Here is a 22,530-nt window from a genome sequence, read left to right on the forward strand (position 1 = left end):
CCGGGTGGGGTTTGCCCCCCCCCCCCCCCCCCCCCCTTTTTTTTGGCTGTGTGCGGTTGTGGGCACACACAGGCGTGTTTGGGGAGAGGGGCACGCAAGTTGCCATGGAGCAGCGTAACATCTCTTTTGCTGCCCAGAAAGCCCTTTTTCTTAATTTCTGGGCCCTCTTCTCGTTCATATCATGGATGATGTAATAAGCGCTCGGTATCTATGCGGTGTCCTGCTCTTGTGGAGTTAGATAGGAATGAAGATCCCAGAGCAGAGGGAGCATCCGCCATCTGTTTGAATAGATGGGTCTTAATGAATCTGTCAAAATCAACAAATGTACACGACGGAGGAATTTGGCCCCCAACACCTACTGATGCCGCTGTCGGCAACCAAAAGACTCCCAAAGAGGGTCCTGCCTGTCGCCCAGATGCCTACTGATAGCTTTAATGTATTCAGCCCAGCCTCGTTTTATTTCAGCTATAATTTCAATCACCAGATCTAATACATGATTTGCAGTGATTGCCTCCTGATTTACCCACTTGAACAGCAAAAGGAATGCATTAAGGAAGGCTGAGCTGCCGTGCTTTGCTGGTGTCCTGAGTGTGAGCTGTTTCTCCTGTTACTCACCAGCAGCTCAGACCTTTTCCACCCACCAAGTTTTACTGTTTTCCACGTAGCAGCTTCGTCCCCCTTAGCAGACGCCGCGCTGTGTCGCACTAATTCACGGGGCGCCTTGCAAGCTTGTCTCTCGGCTCTTGGTGGCTTTGGAGTGTGTTGAAAGTCGTCGGGATGCAGACGGGCTCCGCCAGGAAATGATAGCGGGACGAGATCGGCTGTGGGAATGGCTCGCTGAGGTCTGGCCGGGCTGTGGTTGCCTGTAACTCCGCCGGACGAGAGGTGCGTGATCCTGTCTCACTCGATGTTCTTGTTGGACTACAAGAGGATCTCGTCACTGCCTGGGAAATCGAATTTCCCCATTGTTCAGCTGTAAAATAGCTGCACAAGGCCGTGATTGGCAAAGGACTGGATCACCCAGGTTGCTTACATCACGTAGGCAGCTGCCACCGAAACGACACACTTGATTGAAGGCCAAAAGAACCATATACGTAACTGCCTGTGATTAAGCTCCATATGATGCCTCAGAGCAAGTAAAAACCCCTCCTTCATCTCATCTTGTTTGTAACGAGACAACCGTTGCAGGGATATCATTTGGGTCATGTTGTGGCTTTTGGGGGATTTTTTTTTTGTTTTGTTTTGGGTTTTTTTTTTTGCTTCTGGCTGTAAACTTCCATGACCTGCAACAATCAGCCGTTGCACCCTCGCGCGATGCCCCATGAGAGCCTGGTGCTGTAGGTGTGCTGGTAGCTGGGAATACAAATTTTACCAGGTAAGAGCTCCCAATGCCATTTTTTAACGAGGAATATTCCAGCTGGCTTCTTTTGGGGAGGGAGAGGGTCTTTGCATGCGTCCTTTCCCCACTGGCATGCATGTGTGGCGGTGCGACTGTTTATTTCTGGGAAGGGTTTGATAGGGGAAGCTTCATCTTTTCAGTTTTCAGAGTCTTTGTGGATGCTTAACTGTTTCCTCAGAGTATGCACTGTACCTGTAGATAAATCCTCCCTGCACTGCACCTGTGGATAAATACTCTGCCCTGGCTCCGGCGAGACAGTTTGCATATCCCCGGGCAGAATCCCGATCGGGCGGTGAGGGATGGGGAGGGTGGTGGACCCGGGCCCAACCCTGCACCAGGTGAAACTTCCAGGTAGCGTAGGGACCGCAGGGGTCTCCTGTGGGGAGGACTCCGTCCTGCAGGAGCGGGCTTCTGGTCCTGTGCTCTTTGGTAGCGTGTAGACCTCATCTGGTTCTCACACCACCTTCCCTTAACTTTTCGGTGGGGCAGGATCAGGCCGGGGCCCGATCCTGCAAACTGATGGATTTCATCAGTGAACAAAAACACTTTGCAAGCATCTCCCTGCTATTGAATCCCAGGGCAAAACTTGTCTTGCAAAAAGGAAAAAAAAAAACAAACGCTTAAAGGGAAATAGTTTGCACAAATGCTAATTTAAACAACATCTCCTTCCTTTCCTGTCTCAGCTGCATGGGGACACAGGGTCGTACCTCCTCTCTCCGTACTCACGCTCTCCCTGACTTCATTATCATGCAGTTTTTGTCCAATCATAACGTGCTTGAGGATTATGCTGATGCAGCTTATTCCTACCATATCATGATATATGGGTATATATCAGTACAGGTGGATATATAAACAACATTTTTGTGGCCACTTGTCCAGGCTTTGCTTCAACAGACTAAATCCCAGCCCAGCCTTGGTATGTTCAAATGGCTGGTCCCATGCATCTCACACAGCCTCCAGAAAACCTTCCCCTGTAAGTTACAATGCAATGCAAGTCCTCTCATTTTATTTTTCTTTAAATGACCTAATTTCTAAGCAAAATCATTGCTTGACCAGTAGCGAGATGATAGTACTATGCATGGTTTTTGTCTTCCAGAGTTATCATAAACTGAACAAAATACCCATTGAGAAACTACTTGTGTTAGAAATAGCAGCAAACATCATTTTAGTCGATTTGTGCGCATATAACTTTATTGATTCAGCATGAAATATGGCAGGCAATCTATTAGAAGCTGTAAAATGAAACAGGCAGAGCCTTTTCAGCATAGGTTGGGAATGTCTGAGAGCATTCATTTTGGCCAGGTGGCTTGCTAAGGTAAACTGAAATTATTTTTTATGAGTCCTGTAAACAATACCAAGTCAGTTTTATTCAGTTTTATACAGTCCACAGCTAAAGATATATTAGTTAGCTCAGCTGTTAACTGGGGGAACAGATACGTATGGAGAAGCTTTGCAAGACTGGGTAGGCTTTAATTGTATTTTTAACCTGTGAATGTGGTTAGTGGTAAAAGTGTAAGCAAGAAACTAAAGTAAAAACTGGGTATTATGCAATAGTACTTGGGCTATCATGAAAAGAGGGCAATAGAAACAAATTGTTTTATAGGTCTGCTTTTAATTAAATGCAGTCTACTTTGATAAAAGCACTAAAATGTGAAAATGTTTCCCAAAATAAAGACATTAAACAGTGGTAATTAAAGCCACAGTGCGGGTTTACTCTGTTGAACCTGAAGTCCACGGGCAGGACACGGCAAATGTATAGAAATTCAGTGGGTGGTTCTAAAACTGCCCTCTCATTCCTTGAACTTAATATCTGCTTGTGGAGGCTTACTGGGCATAATTGTATATACATTTTTACAGCATGATAAAAGAAAACCTTAAACATCTGCACTGCATGCTGTCATTAGGTCTGTTCATAGCTGAAGCTTTCAGGCAGCATATACCTCCCTTTTTCATACATTATCGAGCCATTTAACCCGGATGGAGGTTTCAGATCCATGCCATTTGTTGCCTGTTGCCATACCCCGCTGTGTTGGCATCCCAGCAGCTTTGGTGGGTACCTCCCGGGGTGCAGGCATTGCAAAGTGGGGTGCCAAGGCACGGCGGCTGCTGTGTTTGTCTCTGAACCCCCAGCAGTGAACCGATGCCCAGCAGCGCTGGGGAGAGCTTGGTGGAGGTGCTGGTTTGGGGCTCTCTGATCCGTCCCTTTTCCTTACTCTCCTGTATTTCCATCATCTTCACATGTGTTTATTGAAGTTATTCCCCGTGATATCTGCATAAGGGATTTGGATATTTATAAATGCAGCAAGGGTCAAAATCTGGCTGCTTCGCCTTTTTAAATAGGGCATAAGCAGATACTGGGTTTGCCTGTGGTCACTTAGTGTCCTGGAGGATGCGTGCGTGGGATGACACAGGTGACAGCATGGTGGGCACATGTGAGAGCGTCTGCATGCAAATAGTTTCCTTGGGATCTTCTTATCCTTGATGCCAGCACGTTAAACAATAACGTGAGCAAGCCCGAGAAGCTGGAAGCTTGTTCAGTCGAGGCCACTGATATCCTGCACAAATTCCAGTTTGGCTTAATTCCTTCCTAACCTAAATTCTCTTTGCGTTTGTACTCGCTTCCTGCCGGGGGCCTGATTCTGCAAAGAGGTCAGTAGGGCAGAGCCTCACTGAAGTTAATGAGTTGCAGCGAGCTTGTGCCTGCGCCGGGATTGATCCACTTTAATGAGGTTTTCTTCATTCTCCTCTATTTGCAGGACCATAGCTGTTTGCATAGATACGACGATCATTTTGAAGGGTTACCCAGTCCTGCAAAGCCTTAGGCAAACAGCTAAGTAAATAGCCTGTTGGCTTGGATGAGCACTGCTGATGCTTGCAACCTGTCCTAGTGAAGGTAACTGGAGTTTTGCCATTGCCTCCCATGATCGCTGTGGCCCCCCGAGGGAAGCGTGCCCCATGGGCATGCGTTTGAAGACCCAGACTTGTTTGTGCTGCTAATTGGCAAGCTTCTCAAAGGGTTTGAGGACATATCTAGAGGCTACCAAGGATGTCACAGTAATGTGTTCTCTGAGATATATTTATGTATTCATCCTTGATCTTAGATACTCTGCTCTGACTCCTTTTAAAAACTGCAGTTTAAGAAAAATGCCCTCTCTACGCTACTTTTTTCTGCATATTGTTGACCTCCACCAGGGCAGTGATTTCCCCATGGAGAGCTGTTGGCACATCAACTATTATGCAAATGAGATTCCAAATAGTTAATCATCCCTGCCAGGTATTAAGGTTGGGAGCAGCCAGCCCAAGAGCAAATCCCAGGAAAAACAAGAAAATGAAGGCTCCATAACTGTTTTCAATTACTCGGTCTCGCTCGTTGTCCTTACGTTTCAAAAAGAAACATGCAAATCTCTCCGGGTCTAGCTTGTTTACAGAGTGCTCGTGGGTTTAAAATACAGCCAGCATCAGATTTCTGTTGTACATTTCCTTCAAATAAATACTGAAATAAAAATAAGGATGCTGTAATTTGTGCCACCCCAAGAGCTAAATACTGCGCTCCAGCAGGAAATGATCATTTTGGTTTCTTGGAACAGCTTTACTATAATCTTCCACAGACCGGTAGCTCGCAAAGAAAGAAGCGCAGACTTTCTCAGAGAGCTCAGCTCTCTCTGATAGGATCTTAATTCTTGTGAATTAAGGTCTTGGACGACGAGGCGCTCCAGCACGTGCTCAGATCCTGCTGAGTCCAGGGAGCGCTTCAGCGCGTTGCAGCATCGGAGCTCCAGGGCTTACCCCTTGGAGGAGGTCCATGCCTGCCGACCGCTGTGCACTTACAGAGGTCATTGCAGGTTTGGGATCTACCTGTATACTCTTCCCATAAGCAGCTAAATAGTGTAGTGGTTGGTGTTGAACAGCTGGTCTGGGTGGACAATGCACCGTTCGATGGATGCCCTGGCCACCTTCTGCAGTAGTGCTGCAAGTCCTGCGCGTCCAAAGGCAGCTGATACTTCCAGCTTTCTGCATGAAGTGGTGCCACGAGCACAACAGTCTCTGAACCCTTTCTCACCATAGCCTGTTCGTGGCTTAATAGTAGTTAATAGTAACCAGCCCGGTGGTTCTGGAAACTTCTTGTTGGGGCAGGTCTTCATTTGTGTCAGTTGACCCTCTCCCAGCAAGCAAACCGGGATCCTCTTTTTAATCTGGATCCTCTTTTAAAGCTGGGCCGTACTATGTGTATGAAGACACTTTCCCGAGGAAACTAATTGCCCTGAATGTTTGCAGCGGGGAAATGCTTGGAGCGTATCTTGGTTTGAATCTGACACTATGATCCACCTCAATTTATATGAAAATTATTCCAGTGTTATGGTTACCCTCGCCTCTTTAATTACCTTCTGGCTTGTTTATATATGTTGATGGCTCCAGTCCTCATAGCTCCTAGGGAACTTTCTGTAGTAACCGTCAGCTATTGCTTTTAAAAAATAACCCTCGCCAGATGTCCAAAAGCCTCCTTTAAAGAAGAGGCCTGGCATAAGTCGTATTTATTGGGGGTAATTAATTGTCCTATTAAAAAACCTAAATGTTTTGGCATTTCATTAATACATAATCAACCAACAGGCTATTTGTAGTGTGTTACTTTGTTAAATCTGCTGTAAAAATTGTCATTATTGATATATTTCATGTTTATAATTATTCATCTGTGACGCACTCAGTCTGTTATGAATAATCCATTGTATATTGTTTTCTTAAATAGGATGCTTGCTCAGTGTGCTGGGTGTGCCAGGAATCGCTACTAATAATGTCTTCATGTCTGATTTATGCCTGTGAAGTGAAGGCAACTGGACATGAGTAAATGAACAGAAGCATGCTCAGAAAACTGTCCTCAAGACGCTCTCAATAAGCAAACACTCAGCAGTTGTGAGTGCAGGAGAAAACGGTTAAGCAGAGCAGGGAAACATGATAGAAATGCATTACGGGGGGCTAAAGATGCGCAAGTGACATTTCCTCGCTGTTTTGACATTCTCTTCATCTCAGCTAAAAGCTCTGCGATACTTTTTTTCTTAGTGCCAACAAGGACCTCGTTACCCTACGCCATCAGTTAGTTCTGTATTATCTTCTTGTGTTCTCCCGCTCGGAAAAAAAAATGAGCTAAGTATTCCAGAAAAAGAGAAATCTGATATTTTTGTATTTTAAGAGCAAGGACCGTTGAGGGGGTTGGTGTAATGGTGCGAGCAGGTCCGGATGGTGGTACAAAGCCTCTCTTGCACCACTGACCTGCCATGTGTGCTCAGCTAAATGTGCTCGGCGTTGACTTTGTCCGTGCCCCCGCAGCCGATTGCGTGGGGTGGGCAGGAGGAGCTCCCGCTGCATGCTGGCAGGGAGCCCCTGGGGGTAGGCACAGGGTGGTCATCGCTCCCCTTGGCAGTATTAACTGGACAGTTTTGGTAGAGAAAAATGAAATGAAGGTGAGGTGGAAGGCGCCTGGGACAGTGCCAAGGGAGCTGGCAGGTCTATCAGCTGCACGTGTTCTCATCTCGGCACCAGTGCTGCTCAGCCCCTCGGGGTGTCTTCACAAACTCCTGGTCTTTAAGGCCCAGGAGGAGTGTCAGAGCGTCTAATCTGGAAAACAATATATCACAAGCCATTAGATTTCACCCAGTTAACTCCAATACCGAGCTCGGTAGCTTGCGCTTGGCTAAAGCGTGTCTTCCAGCAAGGCATCTGGTCTTGTCTGGGAGACAGCAATGTGTCACTCGTTCTGGTAGTTTGTTCCAATGGTTAATCGCCTCCGCCATTAAAAACTCTTGCTTAATTTCCAATTTGCATGTTTATAGCCTTCAGCTTCCCACCACGGAAGCCCTTCGCCTTTAGATTGTAGAGCTTTTAAGTAGCCTGCGGGTTTTTCTCTCATAAACTCTTACCTTGTCCTCAAACAATCTTTTCTTGGCAGCCCCCCGCTATGGGTCCTGTTGTCTTGTAGAGGAGCTGAACCCGTAGGAGGGAACGGGAGGCTGGTGTATGCACACTGCAGCCTCGCCGGGGATAAAGGCTCTGTTCCCAAACTGATTCTTTCCAGTTTCCAGGTGAATTTTTAGAGGGGGGAAGAGAGGAAGGTTCGGAGATTTTTGTTGTGGTGTTGGCTTTTCTTTTGCTTTTTAATATCAGCTCAGCAGCTTTCAAAGACAACTGTGGTTTATATGAAGATGGAAATTTTTGGCTGAACTCTACCCCTGCAGCCAGAGGCCGGGGGCAGCAGAAGTAGCAGAAAGTGGCTCGGGGGCAGCAAGCGGGAGAGGGAAACAAAAAAAAGCTCGGGATTGCTGGCTGCGAAAGGCGAGGATGAGTTTGGGGGCTAAGAGGAGCTTGTGTGAACAGATGAAATGCTGGTGAGTCGGTTATGATGGTTCTTTAATTATGCAGGCTTAAGCCTGTTTGGGAATGTAAAGGGGTCTTTATACCCTTGGCGTGTGATGTGCTTGCCCTGCAGATACAGAGCTATCAAGTCATTGCGGAAACAAAAAAGCTCGGGATTGCTGGCTGCGAAAGGCGAGGATGAGTTTGGGGGCTAAGAGGAGCTTGTGTGAACAGATGAAATGCTGGTGAGTCGGTTATGATGGTTCTTTAATTATGCAGGCTTAAGCCTGTTTGGGAATGTAAAGGGGTCTTTATACCCTTGGCGTGTGATGTGCTTGCCCTGCAGATACAGAGCTATCAAGTCATTGCAGCCCTCTCCTCCTGGCAATTTAAGCTGAAGATCAGCCTAGGCCATAGTTAAAAAATAACAAACAACAACTATGGTTTAAAACTGTCCCACTGTGTTCTCACATGTTCAGCTTTCAGAAAGAAATGTGTATATTTTATACTTGACCTGGCATCCGCAGCTCTTCCTTTCTGCCATGCAGAATTCAAAGGCAGCCGTGAAGCTTCAGTTGTTTAGCGATGTGATGTCTTTTAAAGTGACCTTCCTCTTTTTAATTTCAAATTTGCTGGAGAAAGTGGGGAAAAAAAACAGCACAAAACCATCTGAAACACCTATCGCTTTGAGGTTCTCGAACCTCGAAGTTTGTCGCTCATGAAGTGCCTCTGTGGCACTATATCCATTAGGCTTGTCACTCAGACCTCGTTTTCTGCATTTCAGAGAACTTTCCTCCCAGTTACATCCTTGAATGCTGAAAATGGTCCAAGGTTTGTAAAGTACTTCCACCCATTGATCCCCATGGGGAACTTTATTGCTAGTATCCCAACCCAGTATCTGTCAGCAAGGAGATCTCTGTTTTCTTGGTCATTGTCTGAACTAGGGGAATATTTTCTTAGGCTTATGTCAGTAAATAATCACATACAGCACGAATGCCGTGTACGGTGTGATAAGGACGAGGGCACATGTGGGTATGGAGGGTCAGGGCTGAAAGTGGTCCCTGGGGGCCAGTTTTAGTCTGTACCTGTGTCACCACCAGCAAATGCGTAGTGAATCTCACGTGTGTGTGTGTGCACTGTGGATTAAGGTCTCATGTTTGCAGCCAATACATCCTTGTAAAAGGTATGAAATAAATCTGGATGGATTAATTTGCTGAAAATACCATGTGTGTAAATGCTGGGTCTAGCTTCTGATAAGCAGCCCAGCTCCCAGAAAGTGGGAGTACTCCTGTTTTCCAGGAGTAAAAGAAAAACCCTTTCAGAGGAAGCTTTAGGGCTCACTCGCACTCACAGCCCAATGACTTTGCATTACAGTCTGAGGAAATTTGGCTTCCAAAAATGGTCCGGTGTGTTTACTGCTCTGTGGAGGCTGCAGCAGCGGGCTGGGAGCAGGGAGGCTCTTGTCTTTCTCTTCCTGCAATAGATCTGTTTATATATAGCCCAAATGTGCCTTTCCATGTGTTTTGGGGGATTTGGCTTTATTGGTATCAATAGTCAGAAAATACAAACTTCCTCAAAGATTTTCTTCCCTGGGAGGATCTATTTTAGGGCTTTGTTTTAAGGCTCCCTATGCACCAGACCGTATTTTTCTCAATCCCAAGGCGCCCTTCCAAGACCCACTTATATTGATTTTGTAACTACAGGAAAAGCCATCTGCCTGAGCACGCTTTCATTCCTGTGTCTCTTTATGCACCTGAGTTGAGACTGATTAAACAAGACTTCTGCATTTTATTGCAGCAGCTTAAATCCTCACACCTCATTACAGAGCTCTGGATGGGCTCCCCTTCCCCTTCTCTGCATCCTCAGAGCTCCTCCCAATGCCAAAATGAGACTCTTTGGGCCCTTCAGACTTTCCCTTGGTAGCTTGGGCTCATATTGCATTTGAGGTGCCAAGTTTTTGCACAAAATGAAAAAAAAAAATCTCTAAAGCTATTGTTAGCAGCAGCGTATGCAGGTGATAAGGGACGAGGTGACTTAGTGCTCTTCCTAGCAGAAGGATTTTGCTAAAGCCACGTGTCTGCAACAAAACTCGTGACTTGCCTTCCCTTAGCTGTATTGGCTACAAACACAGACATGGGGATTTAGTCCAGCTCAGTCGCTCCCATGCCCGAGAGCACGGGATAACCACGACCCTCAGCTGTTACTGCCTCCTTGGGAGAGAGGGAAGGGCCTCTTGCATGGGTAGCAATGAAAGGAAAATATACCAGAATAGCAATAAAGACTCTTTGGAAAGTTGGTTGTGTCCCCTGACTGATGTGTCGTGCCCAGAGCACGGAGGATCAAACAGCCCAGGAATTTCCCAGGTAATACTCAGGGGTCTGTTTGCTCTGCTCGTCCCTTTGGATCCAGCTAGATATTACACAGCCTACCTGAAAAGATAATGGCAATCGTTCAGCTCTGGGGACAAGAAGATAATTTTTTCCGAAGACACTGCTCTTATTTGCCTTAGTTGTTATAATGTTGCTCTGCCCAGGGAGAAGCATCTTTAACACCATTACTTCATTTGATGAATTTTTAAAGGGTTTTAGAGCAAGCTGGGGGACTTTACAGCTACTGTTCCAGTTTCCCTACCATCTGGTTGCTTCGTGGATTTTCTATGTATTCCTGTATTTTTTTAGCTTGGTTTCCTAAGAAAATGAAGCTTACGCTGCTGTACTGCACGTGTGTGCTTGTCCACCCATGCATGTATGTTTTCCCATACTATCAGCTTGAACCCTTTGTTCAACCCCAGCCAGATTTGTGGGAGAGATGGAGATCTCAATTTTACCATCTTCCCATGTTTCCCCACCAGCATCGTTTCTGCCTGGTCTGTTTGACGCCCGTGGGGCAGTAGCTGCGGGGCCAGTCAGCCTCCAGGACGGAGGTCTGTTCGCCCAGGTTGCACACAACCTGCTGGGCAGCAGCCAGGATCCACCAAATTACAGCTGAACAGAGAAGGCAAATACACGATACTGGCCAGGCGTAACACCCAGGCAGTGCAAATGATGTTCTGTGTTATGTGCCTGAGAGTGTAAAATCAGGATCAATTCCTGGGCATCATTTTGTGCTGCACATGGGAGAGAGGCTAGCAAGAAATCTTCTCCAAATTGGTAACTACCAAGGGAGATCCAGGATCGATACAAATTGATCCTGAGTCCATCTCATTGACTGATACTTAAGCTAAACCTTCCAGTTTAATAGTCGCGTGGATTTCAGTTGGGTCTGAAAGCCTTTTTAAAAAACGTATCACAAGAGCTGGTGAAGACTGCAAACCGGAGCACGTGTAGACATGTGAGCATCGTGTAACTGCCTTTTTTTTTCCTGACGGCAAATTGCTTACGAACATCTTATAAATTTCACAAATGTGGTTGTGCTGAAAGGAAAGAGTGAGGCTGGCAGTGCTGCTGCCGGGCGTTACGGGGGATGTAACCTGCTGGTGAGCTTGGCGCAGAGACTGAAACCTTGGCAAGGTACCATGGTAACATTTCTATACACATGTTTATGGGTTCTTTGAGGGCTTTTTGGTTAAATGTCAATGTTTTCATGATATTATTCGAGGAGATTTCATTGCTCCAAAATCCCACTATGCCTTTGAAAACTGCTTTCAGTTTGCAAGTTGCTCAGTGGAAAATGTATCTGTCTCGACTGCTCAGAGATGGAGAGCAAAGCTCACTGCTTAGCTGCCTGCTCGGAGGCTTGTTGTGCAGCCACGTAAAATGGGGCAAGAGCTGGGGCATCTTCCCCATTCCCATCCAGAGGAGGTGAGTTCACATTGCTGCAAATGTAACACGTTGAAGAGAGGGAAAGCTGTCGGCACCCTGCACTCCGGCACCAGCATCTGCTGCTGACCGAGCGCCCGGGAAGGGCATCGCCACGGTGTGGGGTGGATCCCATCAGCACCGGTTCACTTATGGTTTGAGTTTAGCCAGGGTCTCAGCTGGCACTAGGCAAGGTCAAGGTTACCGTCTTTCTAACACGGACATTTTGGCTAAATTCAAAATGAGCCTGGACCGATCTGGCTGTGCTAGGACAGACCTCTTGTTCCCACGCAGGCATCGGGCACCTGCGTATTTCCATTAAGCTTTTTACGTGTTTCAACATAGGGTGCTTTGCAAAACGTGGTGCTTTGCTTTATGAACTCTCCCACAACCCACACCTTGCAATGCCCCTTTTTGCCGTTTTCTCCCCCCGTGCAGGCTCGGTTTTGGCAGCAGGCTCCCGTCTGCAGGATGCTGAGCGCTCCTGAAGCGCGGCTGCGCATCCTTGTTTGGACACCTGGCGCTGGAGCTGCTGCTGGTCCAGCTTTGAGCATCTCTTGTTAAAACTGGAGGCAGGCTGAGAGCTGCTGAATTCCAGAAGCTCTGCAGGGTTTCTGTTGAAAAATATTGCAATTTAGAAAAAAATAATATACCTAGGCGGTAGAATTTAATCCAGGATTTCTTACCCTAGGATATCATGGGTCCCCCCCCAATACTAAAATGCATTACAGGATCCCAGGTGGGAGCTGATTTTAAGCAGTTCAGCCCTCAGGGGAGATGGATTGTCATTTTTTTTTAACGGTTGTAGAAGCAAAGGCACAAAAAGTGATTTCAGAAATGCTTTAGTGCACCCAAATCCATGGCTTGCAGCTACCCCGGCCATGGTTGAGCTCAGGGGGTGCGAGGGGCTGAGCTCCCTTCGCTCAGGGGCCAGGGCAGGCGGGTGCTGGCATCTGTCCCCAGCCCCATGGGCTCATCACACGCTGCATTTGCAGTGCAAGCTCACCCCGCAGCTCCGCGCGGGCCGTTGCAGATGTTAGATTTAAATCTTTTTAATTTGATAGGGTTTTGAAAATCAGTGTAATTGCTTTTACATTGGGTGTGTGATTATTGAGAGAAAACATGGATCGATTGCTGCCTGAATACTTTGTGGTAGGGCTGGAAGCTAATGAAGATGGTGCAAAGGGCTGGAAGTGTCTCTCCAGCCTTGCTTGTCGGGACCTAGAGCGGTACCAAAGCTGGCATCGCCTATGGGTAGTGTCTCCCTGTGGGTAGGTAAAATTCCCATCTTAGTGCAGAGCAATATGTCAGAGTGAGCAATATATCAGAATGAAATACATTAATTGGCAAGTGCTGGGAAATTACAGATATGCTTAATGAAAAAAAAAACTTGTTTACGGTTTCTAATGTGCTGCTGAAGAAACTGGCTCCCAAATAAAAATACTTAAAATTACGATTAGGATTTATTTACATAATTACTGCAAGAGAAATTCTAGGTACGTGCTAAGCAGTGCAAGAGAAACCTCATGGCTTTTCTTCTTCGCTTTTCTGTGTCTTGAGGTTAGTTTGCTCTTGGTGAGCCTAGTAAAGCTTTTACTAACTCAGTGAGGTAAGAAGGCATTTGTTACAAAATTAATGGATATATATGTATATATATATTTGTTTTATTGACTGTGGTGAGAACATATGGCTGAGTAAGAGCCAGATCATCCTTGTAATTGTAGTGTTGGCTGGAGAACGATTCAGTAGGTGGCACTTATCTCTTTATGGCAAAGCAAGCTGATGTCCCGGCGTGGCTGTAGTGAGAATGCCCTTGGAGTTTGTTTCCAAGGGGCTGTGTCCCCCACTGGTGTGAGTGAGATCTGCCAAGGATGCCATAGAAATTTATATCAATGGTCCGTTCCAAACCGTACTGCCCAGTGTGTCCTGGCCACCTTCCAGCCCCTGCGGAGACCCTGGGCCAGATCCTCAGCTGATGTCTGGGTGGCTCTGTTGACTCTGCTGATTTATATCTGCTGGAAATACACAGTATAAAATGCAGAAGGCCCATGATGGGGCTGCGCTGATTGAAACCAGCCAAGGGTATGACAAATCTTCCTCTTAATATTTCAATTGACTTTGGCAAACTTGCCTCTTTCTTGTGTATCCTAAATCAATGTGTAAGTGCTGCTGACAGTAATTTCCACTTTTGTCTGTGCAGATGGCTGCCCTTCACTAGGCTGCGGTGTTTATACCTGCTAAGTTTGCAAACACTTTTCTGCTACAGCCTCCCATTGAGCAGTATTTTTCCTTAGCTGTCATATTTGAGAGATGAAAATGTTCTTTGCTGGGCCCTGCTCGAATGTGAATTTTCTTCTTTCAGCGAGGGCCACTGAAGTCTGGAGCGGAGGCACTGGTGCGACGTGCATCTCGCTCAGCACGGATGCTCTGGGCAGGGGGGGTTGAACCATCTTAGGGGTCTAGATGCTCCAGAGCGGGGTCTGAGAGCTGGTGTCCAGACCCTTGCAGGGCTTTGAAAGTCGTGCTGCTGGATCCTATGACTTTTTAACTGCATGTCAATGTAGACCCCTATGCACTATATAATTATTATCAAATAGCAAATCTCTAGGCTGAAAGCTGCAGTGTGAGTGCTAGACACTCATATTTCCTAAGGCACCGCTGTTCTGTCTCTGCTAACTCTTGTTCGGCATGAAGAAGAAGCTGCTGCTTTTCTGTTTGTTTGTTTAGCTCCTGTCTTAGACACTAAATAAAATCTGCAATCCGTCAGTCACGCACCCAACTTCAGTGCGCGTTCCCTGGTGTAGGATGCTTTGGTCCAGCTACTCTTTCAAGGCAGGCTATTGTACTATTCAAATAAAACAAAGACAAATGATTAAAATAAGCCTTTCTCTTCCCTCTTCTCTTGTGCCCAGGGAGAAGATGCCATTCCATCATGTAACGGCTGGCTTGTTGTACAAAGGCAACTACCTGAACCGCTCACTCTCCGCTGGCAGTGACAGTGAACAGCTAGCGAATATCTCCGTGGAGGAACTGGATGGTGAGCCACGTTCTTGTGATTTTCCAAAGAGGGCTGGGAACGGGGAAAGGCTCGTTTTCACCTTCTCTGTAGCGTTGTCATGCAATAAGCAGAGGTATTCTCCCTGTGAAGCAAGGAGCAAAAGGCAGGTCAGAAGTGAGATGGCTCAGCAGATCAGGGACAAAGAAAAGGTCCCCGACCAAAGTTATGTTGAGAGCTGTAGACTGGTTTTAGCCTCAGATTTTGTCCTTCTGCCTAGAAATAAGGCAGCTTTTTGAAAAAGTAAGGCTTCTTTTTATGGGCAAAACTTTGCAAGAGAAAAAGTTAGGCTAATATCTTTTTATAAAGATGTCTCTAGCCTTTCCTGAGAACCTGCAGAGCTGAATCTGTCTTCCTAGCAAGTCTTCTCATTTGCTTTGTGGGCTTTCAAAAGTGAGGTTTCTCTCTGTGTCTCAATATAACAAGATGCACGGAGGTGGCTTGTGCCTTAAGAAGCTGGAAAGAGCTTTAAAATTCCCTTTTCCAGGTCAGTGATTGGGAGCACAGACTGGCCTCAGGCTGGCAAAGGCTATCAGGAAGGTTGTCCACATCTGCTGCCTGTAGGATCCCAGAATTTCCTCCCTAGAAGGTGGTTGCTGCTAATCCCTTCTGCCCTGCAGATGGGATGTGAGGCCAGGTAGACTCCCAGTCTGGTTCGTGGTGGGAAGGTCTCTTTCGTAGGCAATTTGCGGCTCACCAGGGTCATTTCTAAGCAAAAGTTAATATTGTTGACAGCTGGTCTTTGAGGGCTGTGGAACAAATTGAAACTCTTGGTTTGCTTCCCAGTAGACATTTGGTACAAGCCATGATCATAATCAGTGGTCTTGACGGAGAACGTGATGAGGAAATGAGCAAGGGAATGGTGCAAGGTGGAAACGGTCCTTCCAGGACAGGTTCGGAGGCATATTGGCAAAACAGGCGGCCAACATTTCTGCCCACCCTCCCCCTTTTCACCTGTGCTTTGGTAAATCAGACCTTAGTTTTCAAGCCTTTTCAACTCAGAGCCTTTGGATTTGCTTTTGCGAGCTTTACATTAACTTATCTTAAGTACAAACAGTGTTTTCTGAGTATTTGTAACTGCTTCTCTTCTTCCCAATGAGTATGTGCTGAACGCAGTTCAGGTGAGAGATGCAACGTGAGAAACCACTTTCAGTGCAGCTTAGCTAAAACCCCAGGAACACAAGGACTGCAGGGGCATCTTCTGGGCTCTTCTCCTGGGTTACAGGAGCTTCCCTTGAAGATTTGAGTTGGTGAGCAGAACTGAACTGGCTTAGCTTCTGTGCATCCTATAGATGACAAATTATGTTGCAAGGTGAAGCCTGTTGTCCCTATTCAGGATGATAGGGGTTGGCTGAGCAGACAGGAGGACGTTGGGTGAGGTCTTGCAGTTTATTTCAAATGCAGAAACAAAGGTTTTTCTGCTATGCCTACCCTGATTAGAGCACGTCTGCTGTAATTGCCTTTGAGATTTGCAGACAACTGTCAAGAGCTGATTCAAGTGGCATCAGGGCTGCAACCCACTGTCAGGGCCATCCCGTTGCACAAGGGAAACTTGTCCTTGATTTGTTCCCCTGCTGTTTGCATGGAAATGGTCTGTGGCTAGATGTGGGAAGGAAGCCCAGTTTCATTTCCCGTGTCTCCCTGCTGTCAGCCCGAGCCACGTCGGGCAGTCTGCAAGCTTTGCGAGCCCTCTTGGCATCACTTTCCCACCAGCGGCTCCAGGGTGGGAAGTGGGAGGCAGCGGAGCACAGCCCCACGGCCAGCAGCAGCTGCGGGAGGCAGCGGAGCACAGCCCCACGGCCAGACCTGCCTTCCCCAAGGAGAAACCAGCACTCAGAGAGGCTGTGGATCATCTCCGTTAATTAACGGCAAATGAAGTGAATTAGGTGTAAAGGAGTCGTCTTTTGAGAAGGCAGCAGCCAAGCTGCTGCTAATGCGAGTGCTACATCCATTTAATGTGGTCGATGCCCCATTATAACTGTGCTATTGAATTGGAGAACAGCAGAGTTCATTCATCTCTGTTCACAAAGAGTATCCCCCTCGTTCTTCAGGAGAACGGTTAGAGCTCTTTAACTAATCATCCATTTATTATCTGGCTGTTAAGCACAGACTTCTTGTTAGAATTTAGTTATATTTTTTTCTGACAGCCTTTTGCTTTACAAACACCTATTTTCGAGGGCTTTGTGTCTTTGCCATGAAGATATGCCCCAGTTCTTCCCCTAGCAGAGAAGAACTCAACCTCAGGCCATTGTTTTCCACCTGCAGACACAGAAGTGGTACTGAATTGATTCGTGTCTGCTAAAGCCAGAGCAGCATAAGAAGCAAGAGAGACTTTTCTGCGTGCCAGCTACCAGAGTAGAGCCTAGCCACTGGAAATTATTTGTAATATTAGGTCAGCAGTCATTATCTTACTGTGTTTTGTCACTAATACTAGATCAGTGCCCGGGTGTGCTGGTAATTGGTGAAGGTACCGCTGTTCACTGCCCAAACCCAAACCAGAAATAGTCTTTCTGCCTTTAAGCATAAACTATCTCAGGGTGAGTAACAAAATGTTCTTCCTTGAGAAGTTAATGTCAGTGTATGGGAGCTTTGTGGATATATCAAGCTGTGATAGCTCGATGCCAATAACATATTTGCATTTAATCTTACAGGCTGGGAAAGAGATGCCAAATTCTCCTTGGTTTCTTTTTCAATGAGATTTTGGTCCCGAGGGAGTTCCAGCCTATTGAGAAATTTCAGTCACACATATTAAATTATTAAAGGTTAGAAGCTGGGGAAGTCAGTGGGAATTTTCTATAATGCTCCTCTGCGCTCAAGGCTCCAACAAGTGCCTGATCTGTCGGGTTTTTTCCAGCAGATTTTTTTTTTCTTTTTTTCGCATCTAGCATTGCGTGTCTCAACGCCGTTCACTTCGGGAAAGATTTCTGCAAGTGTGGGCTCTGGGATGCTGCAGGGCGAAGGCACTGCGCAGCCTGGCTGGAACGCAACGTGTCTCTCCCTGCGCGTCCCTGCAGTGAATACCGACGAATACTCCGTGTTTGCAGCCTGCGGGCGGTGGATGAAGGATAATATGGAGATCAGGAAATGAAAAATATTTCTGACTTCAAGTAGTGTAAGGGGGAAGGAGTCCAGGTTTTCGGATGAACGTGCGCCGTTCAGAGCGGCGTGCTTAGGGTGCTGCTCTGCCTCTTCTCCGACCGGTTATTTTTCTCCTATGAAAACTTTTCCGACTTGCATCAGCCATCTGTCGACTTTAACTCCGCTCTGTTTTTTTCCATCCTGCTTTAAATACTATGCTGGCAGCAAGGAAAGAGGCTGGAGAGATAGCAGGTCACTCTGCTGATGGCTTGTCTATTCCTAGCAGCGGTGTTTGCTATTTGCGGTTCTGTAGTAGCGTGAGGATTTTTAGAAGCTGTCACCGTCACAAAGGGAATTAACTTGCAGAAAGCTATATTAGGCGATACTTAACTTTGTAACATCAAGTAAATGACAAAGTTGAAAGTGGCAGGCCATCCATAACCCGTCTCTTAGGGACCGCGAAGTACGGTGGAGTCTCGGATGGATGTTATTGCCATATGCTTAGCGGTTTCTATGCATGAGATTATAAATTAAGGCTGGGAGGAACTGTTTTACATATAGATTTTCTGGCTATTGTTGGTTGACATAAAATCGTGGCACAGTTTGTGCATACTCTGTGGTTTCCACATCCCTTTTAAAACCAGCTTCTGTCTTCACATTACGAACTGCTAGGGGTATTTTTAATAAAAAATGGTGGATGGAAATCATCATGTCAAGCTTGAGTCATCCACCTCCATAGGAACTATCTAAAGGGTATTGTCAGGAGGTAAAAACATTTCCATAGTAGGAATCTGACAAATATCACCTGAAGGGAGGCACATGCATTACAAGTAGGCTTTGCAAAAAGCGTCTGTGAAATGCATGCTAGTCAGGGCCTTGCAGAGAAAACCCAAATGTGAACCACAGCAGCAGCTCTTTGTCCAGAAAGACATCATGATAAATCCTTACCTGACCCAGGTTCCTTTGAAATCAGCAGTGCCCGTGCAGGAGGAAACGTTGCTGCATGGCAGCAGGATGGCTGGTGGCATCTGGTGCCTTAGACCATGTAGCCCCTGCCCCAGGTGGGGTCTGTGGTATCTACAAGGCTTTTTCTAGGCTGGGATTTTTTTGTTGTTGTTGTGGTTGTAGGCATCAACCCAGCCGGCTTTTTTTTTTGTGGTTGTAGGCATCAACCCAGCCGGCTTGATGCAGTCCTTAAGGTTGAGGTCCAGAGTGGAAATGCCAGTGCATGGTTTTGCCTGCCTAAACTGGACATGTCAGCAGAGCAACACATGAAATGGGGGCAAAGCTGCTGGCTGCAGGAGCTTGGGGTGCAGTAGACTTCAAGGCAGGAATCTGGAGACTTCCCTCACCAGGGGACTTTCTATTGTTATAGATTATACACCACATTGCAGGACGTGCTTTACCTGGTTTCTGCTTCTTCCCAGCAACCTCCCTTCTGTCACCTGCAGAAGCTGTTAACTGGGTCGCTCTTTCCTGGGTTTCTGCATAAAAGTCAACCATGAGTGGCTTCAGCATATACTGGGAAACAACTCTTGAAATAATTCAAAGTGCATGGTTAAAGGATGCCCCATATGGATTTTAAATTAACAGTTGCTGGAGTCCCAGCAGCATGGCAAGGTGGTCAGTCGTGGGGCTGGGTCCCTGCTGGGGGGGACACCAAGTAAGATAGTCCTACATCACAAACACAGCCATGCCATCCTAGCCCTGCCTCTGAAAATAAGGCCAAATTCAGGGGTGTGTACCCTCTTGTGCATGTCTGATATGATGGTCCTTGGATGTTGTAAGTCCTGGGAAGGGAAGGGACCATGATGCTGCAGAGGACTGTCATCGTGCAGTCTCGTTTGGGGGTTGTTATTTAGCAGAAACCCCATGAGCCATGAGGATTGTGGCTGATCCAGATCCTAGTTCACTCTTGTGTTATCAGAAAGGCTTGATAAACAGTCCCTTGCTTGCTGGAGAGTTGGGGCTGCTGTGTGACTCCTCATATTGCTCTCCAGGTGTTGATTTTTCCCCGGGCCTGCTTGTTTGCTAGCAGAGATTTTAATCCTGCTGATGGGCGCAGAAGGCAAAGGGGCAGGCAGATTCCCTCCAGCCTCAACAGCCAGCTGGCTGCGCCGTGTCGGCGGCTGAGACTGATTATCTTTGGTGTCCCAGGTGAGATCAAACGGTGTTTTGGAGAAGCAATGTGCTCGAGGAGGGAAACCCGGGGGGAGAGGCATTAGTCACTTGACTGACTCATGTAGCGGCAACAGGCTGAGTCTGCTCCGCTTGGCTTTTTGTCCATGGGAAGAAAAAAACACTTGGAAAAGTGGAAAGAGAAACAAAGACGAAAGAGCATCCTGCTGGCAAGGAAGGAGTTGCAAGGATATTCTCCTGGGATAGGAGACATAGGAAGGGGGACCGTGTGCTGGGGTATGGCCTCACCGGGATGCTCTGCGCGTGGATTTGTGCGTGAGTCTCCAAGTCCATGCTTCGGTGTAAGCACTGCAAGCAGCCTGTTAATTAAGTGGATGAAACTGTATAAAGCTCATTTTCTCTTTTGCAGAGTTCTTTTTAAAGAGAGGTTTATCCACAGTATCTCCGCTGTGAGTGATCGTGGCTGGAAATGGAATAATTTATGTCTTATATTGGGCTTTAATAGTGTTTCGTGCCTCTGAATATAAAACTGTGGCATCACTATGCAGATTCTTCTGTGGACAGAAACAGCTGTATCTCTCACTTCTGCTGAGCTCCTTCTGCTAATTTTCCAGTTATGTATTTTAATTACAGTGTGGGTTTCCTTGGGACTCAGTAGTTCAGGTATGAAGCAGCCTCCATTTAAAAATCGTAAAAACTGGTGCAGTATTAATATTCTGCAGAGTATTGTTTTATTGCAAGGTGCCCATTTGCTCCAGACAGTGCGTGTCCAGTGGAGGAGTGGAGTTGCTGATGGAGAAATTGTGGATATCTGTCCCAGGCTGCGTGCCGGCTTAGCCATGATGAGGTTCAAGGGAATTCACCGAGGGAGAGATTTATAGTTATAATTCACCGTGGTCTGCCCCAGCCTCATTAGTAGTCTCCAGATGTCAGCATTGACTGGAGCAGCCGGCAGAGGTGAGGCCCCTGCCCCGCTGCAGTGCCTCTGGAAGGGCTCAGTTCCCCTGTGCTGGCTTTGGGAAGCTTTCCCCCGCCTTGCACAGAGCGGCAGTGAGGTCCTGTGTGCCGCAGACGGACAGACGTCCGTCCATCCAGCCCCAGCTTTCACTCTTGGCCTCCAGGAAAGCTTTTTTTTGCTGAAATTAGTAGCACTTCCCACCCCAGGCAATGATGTTTGGACACCCAAAGTGGCTGAGCACAGGAGGTCTGGCTTCTCCGGGTTTCACAGGAGAGGAAGACCATGTCTTGAGGGTTTTAGCTGCTGCATTGCCTTAGGGACCACTGGGGCTTGAAGATCAGCACTGGGTTTTCTCCAGCACTAGAGATCCTCAGCAGGAAGGTGGCAGAAAGCTATGGATTGGGGGAAAAAAAACCTCCAGAACAGCAAGTATTTCCACCCTACGATGCTTTACAGCCCAAGCCCTACACAAAAGGTGCCAGTACTTTGGCAGGTTGATTACCCAGGGGGACAAACGTTTTTTTTGGGTACAGCCTTGGGAAGGGCTTGCAGAGGCTCTGTTCCCCCTGTTCCACACCCCCTCTGCCAAGGGGCGATGTGTCACCTGGACTCCCTGCCCCCAAAACACAAGAACAGGCATCAGCATCATCTCTGAGGAAAGAGTCCTTACAGCAAGAGAATATAAATAAAATGAGATTGACTGCCAACAAATTAGAATTACAGGGACACCATCTGGACAACAATTAAAGAGATTGTTTGAACTCCAGCTATGCCGACATAGTTATAGGAACTGGCTGGCGAGCAAACGAGTTACTAGTGGTGGATATTCAGATATCCTTGGTCAGAGGCTTGAGGGTTTCTGGCTTACTGTAGTGGAGAAGAGCCTCTTCAAGGTGGAACAAGATGGATTTGGGGAGAGGGGTGCAGACTGTGTCTTCACCCAGCTTCTTCCAAATCTGCTGGTTTTGCCTCTCACTGCAGAGATGCTGCCGAGGCTTTGGTGGTCCCTGACATGCCATGAATCATGCTGGGCCGATGCTCCTTGCAGCTGTTTCAGACGCTGTCCGTTTGCTTGCAAGCTGGGCTCTCAGTGGAGTGAGCAGATAACTCACTGCCTGCGTCGCCTCGGGCCACGGGAACGGAGCAAATTCAGATCAAGAGCTAAACATGCTTTAAAAGGCATTTAAATCTTACTGTGACACATTTATACAAATTTTAATATGGATTTTTAATTTTTTATGCAATCTTCTAGGCTGGATCATTAATTTTACAAGTTCCTTCAATCCCTTGCCTTAAAACTCTGGCTTTAGCAAGTCGCTCCTATTCTAGTAAGTGTTGCTGTGTGGACTCAGGGTTCTCATCCTTACCTGCTACCTTATTGCTCTGCAAATGTACTCCCCAGGCAGTGGCTTTTATCTGTGCATGGGAGGACGAGGGCCAGCATAGGGTCACTGCAGCCCAGACCCATAAGGACGTGGCACACACCCTGGGACTCGAAACAAAGGAGACTAAATGCCTCTGTCTCCCCCATTTTCCAGATTGTCGTGGTTTAACCCCAACCAGCAACCAAGCCCCACACAGCCACTCGCTCGCTCCCCCCACAATGGGATGGGGGAAAGAATCGGAAAAGTAAAAGTGAGAAAACTCGTGGGTTGAGATAAAGACAGTTTAATAGGGAAAGCAAAAGTCACGCACACAAGCAAAGCAAAACAAGGAATTGATTCACTCCTTCCCCTCGGCAGGCAGGTGTTCAGCCATC

At 47.0% G+C, this 22,530-nt stretch overlaps 1 protein-coding gene across 2 annotated transcripts in view; it reads left to right on the plus strand.

The window, feature by feature from the left end:
* Positions 1-22,530, plus strand: part of CALN1 (calneuron 1) — a 137,348-nt gene that overhangs the window by 8,487 nt on the left and 106,331 nt on the right. The window contains exon 2 of one of the 2 annotated variants that reach the window (XM_009276394.1): positions 14,458-14,578. In XM_009276394.1, coding sequence (XP_009274669.1) covers positions 14,458-14,578 — 121 coding nt within the window. Of the gene's footprint in view, positions 1-14,457; positions 14,579-22,530 lie in introns of those variants that run through there. The other variant, XM_009276395.1, reaches the window with a different exon arrangement.

This window comes from Aptenodytes forsteri, unplaced genomic scaffold (genome assembly GCF_000699145.1).
Source record: "Aptenodytes forsteri isolate BGI_AS27 unplaced genomic scaffold, ASM69914v1 Scaffold209, whole genome shotgun sequence".
Classification (NCBI taxonomy): domain Eukaryota; kingdom Metazoa; phylum Chordata; class Aves; order Sphenisciformes; family Spheniscidae; genus Aptenodytes; species Aptenodytes forsteri.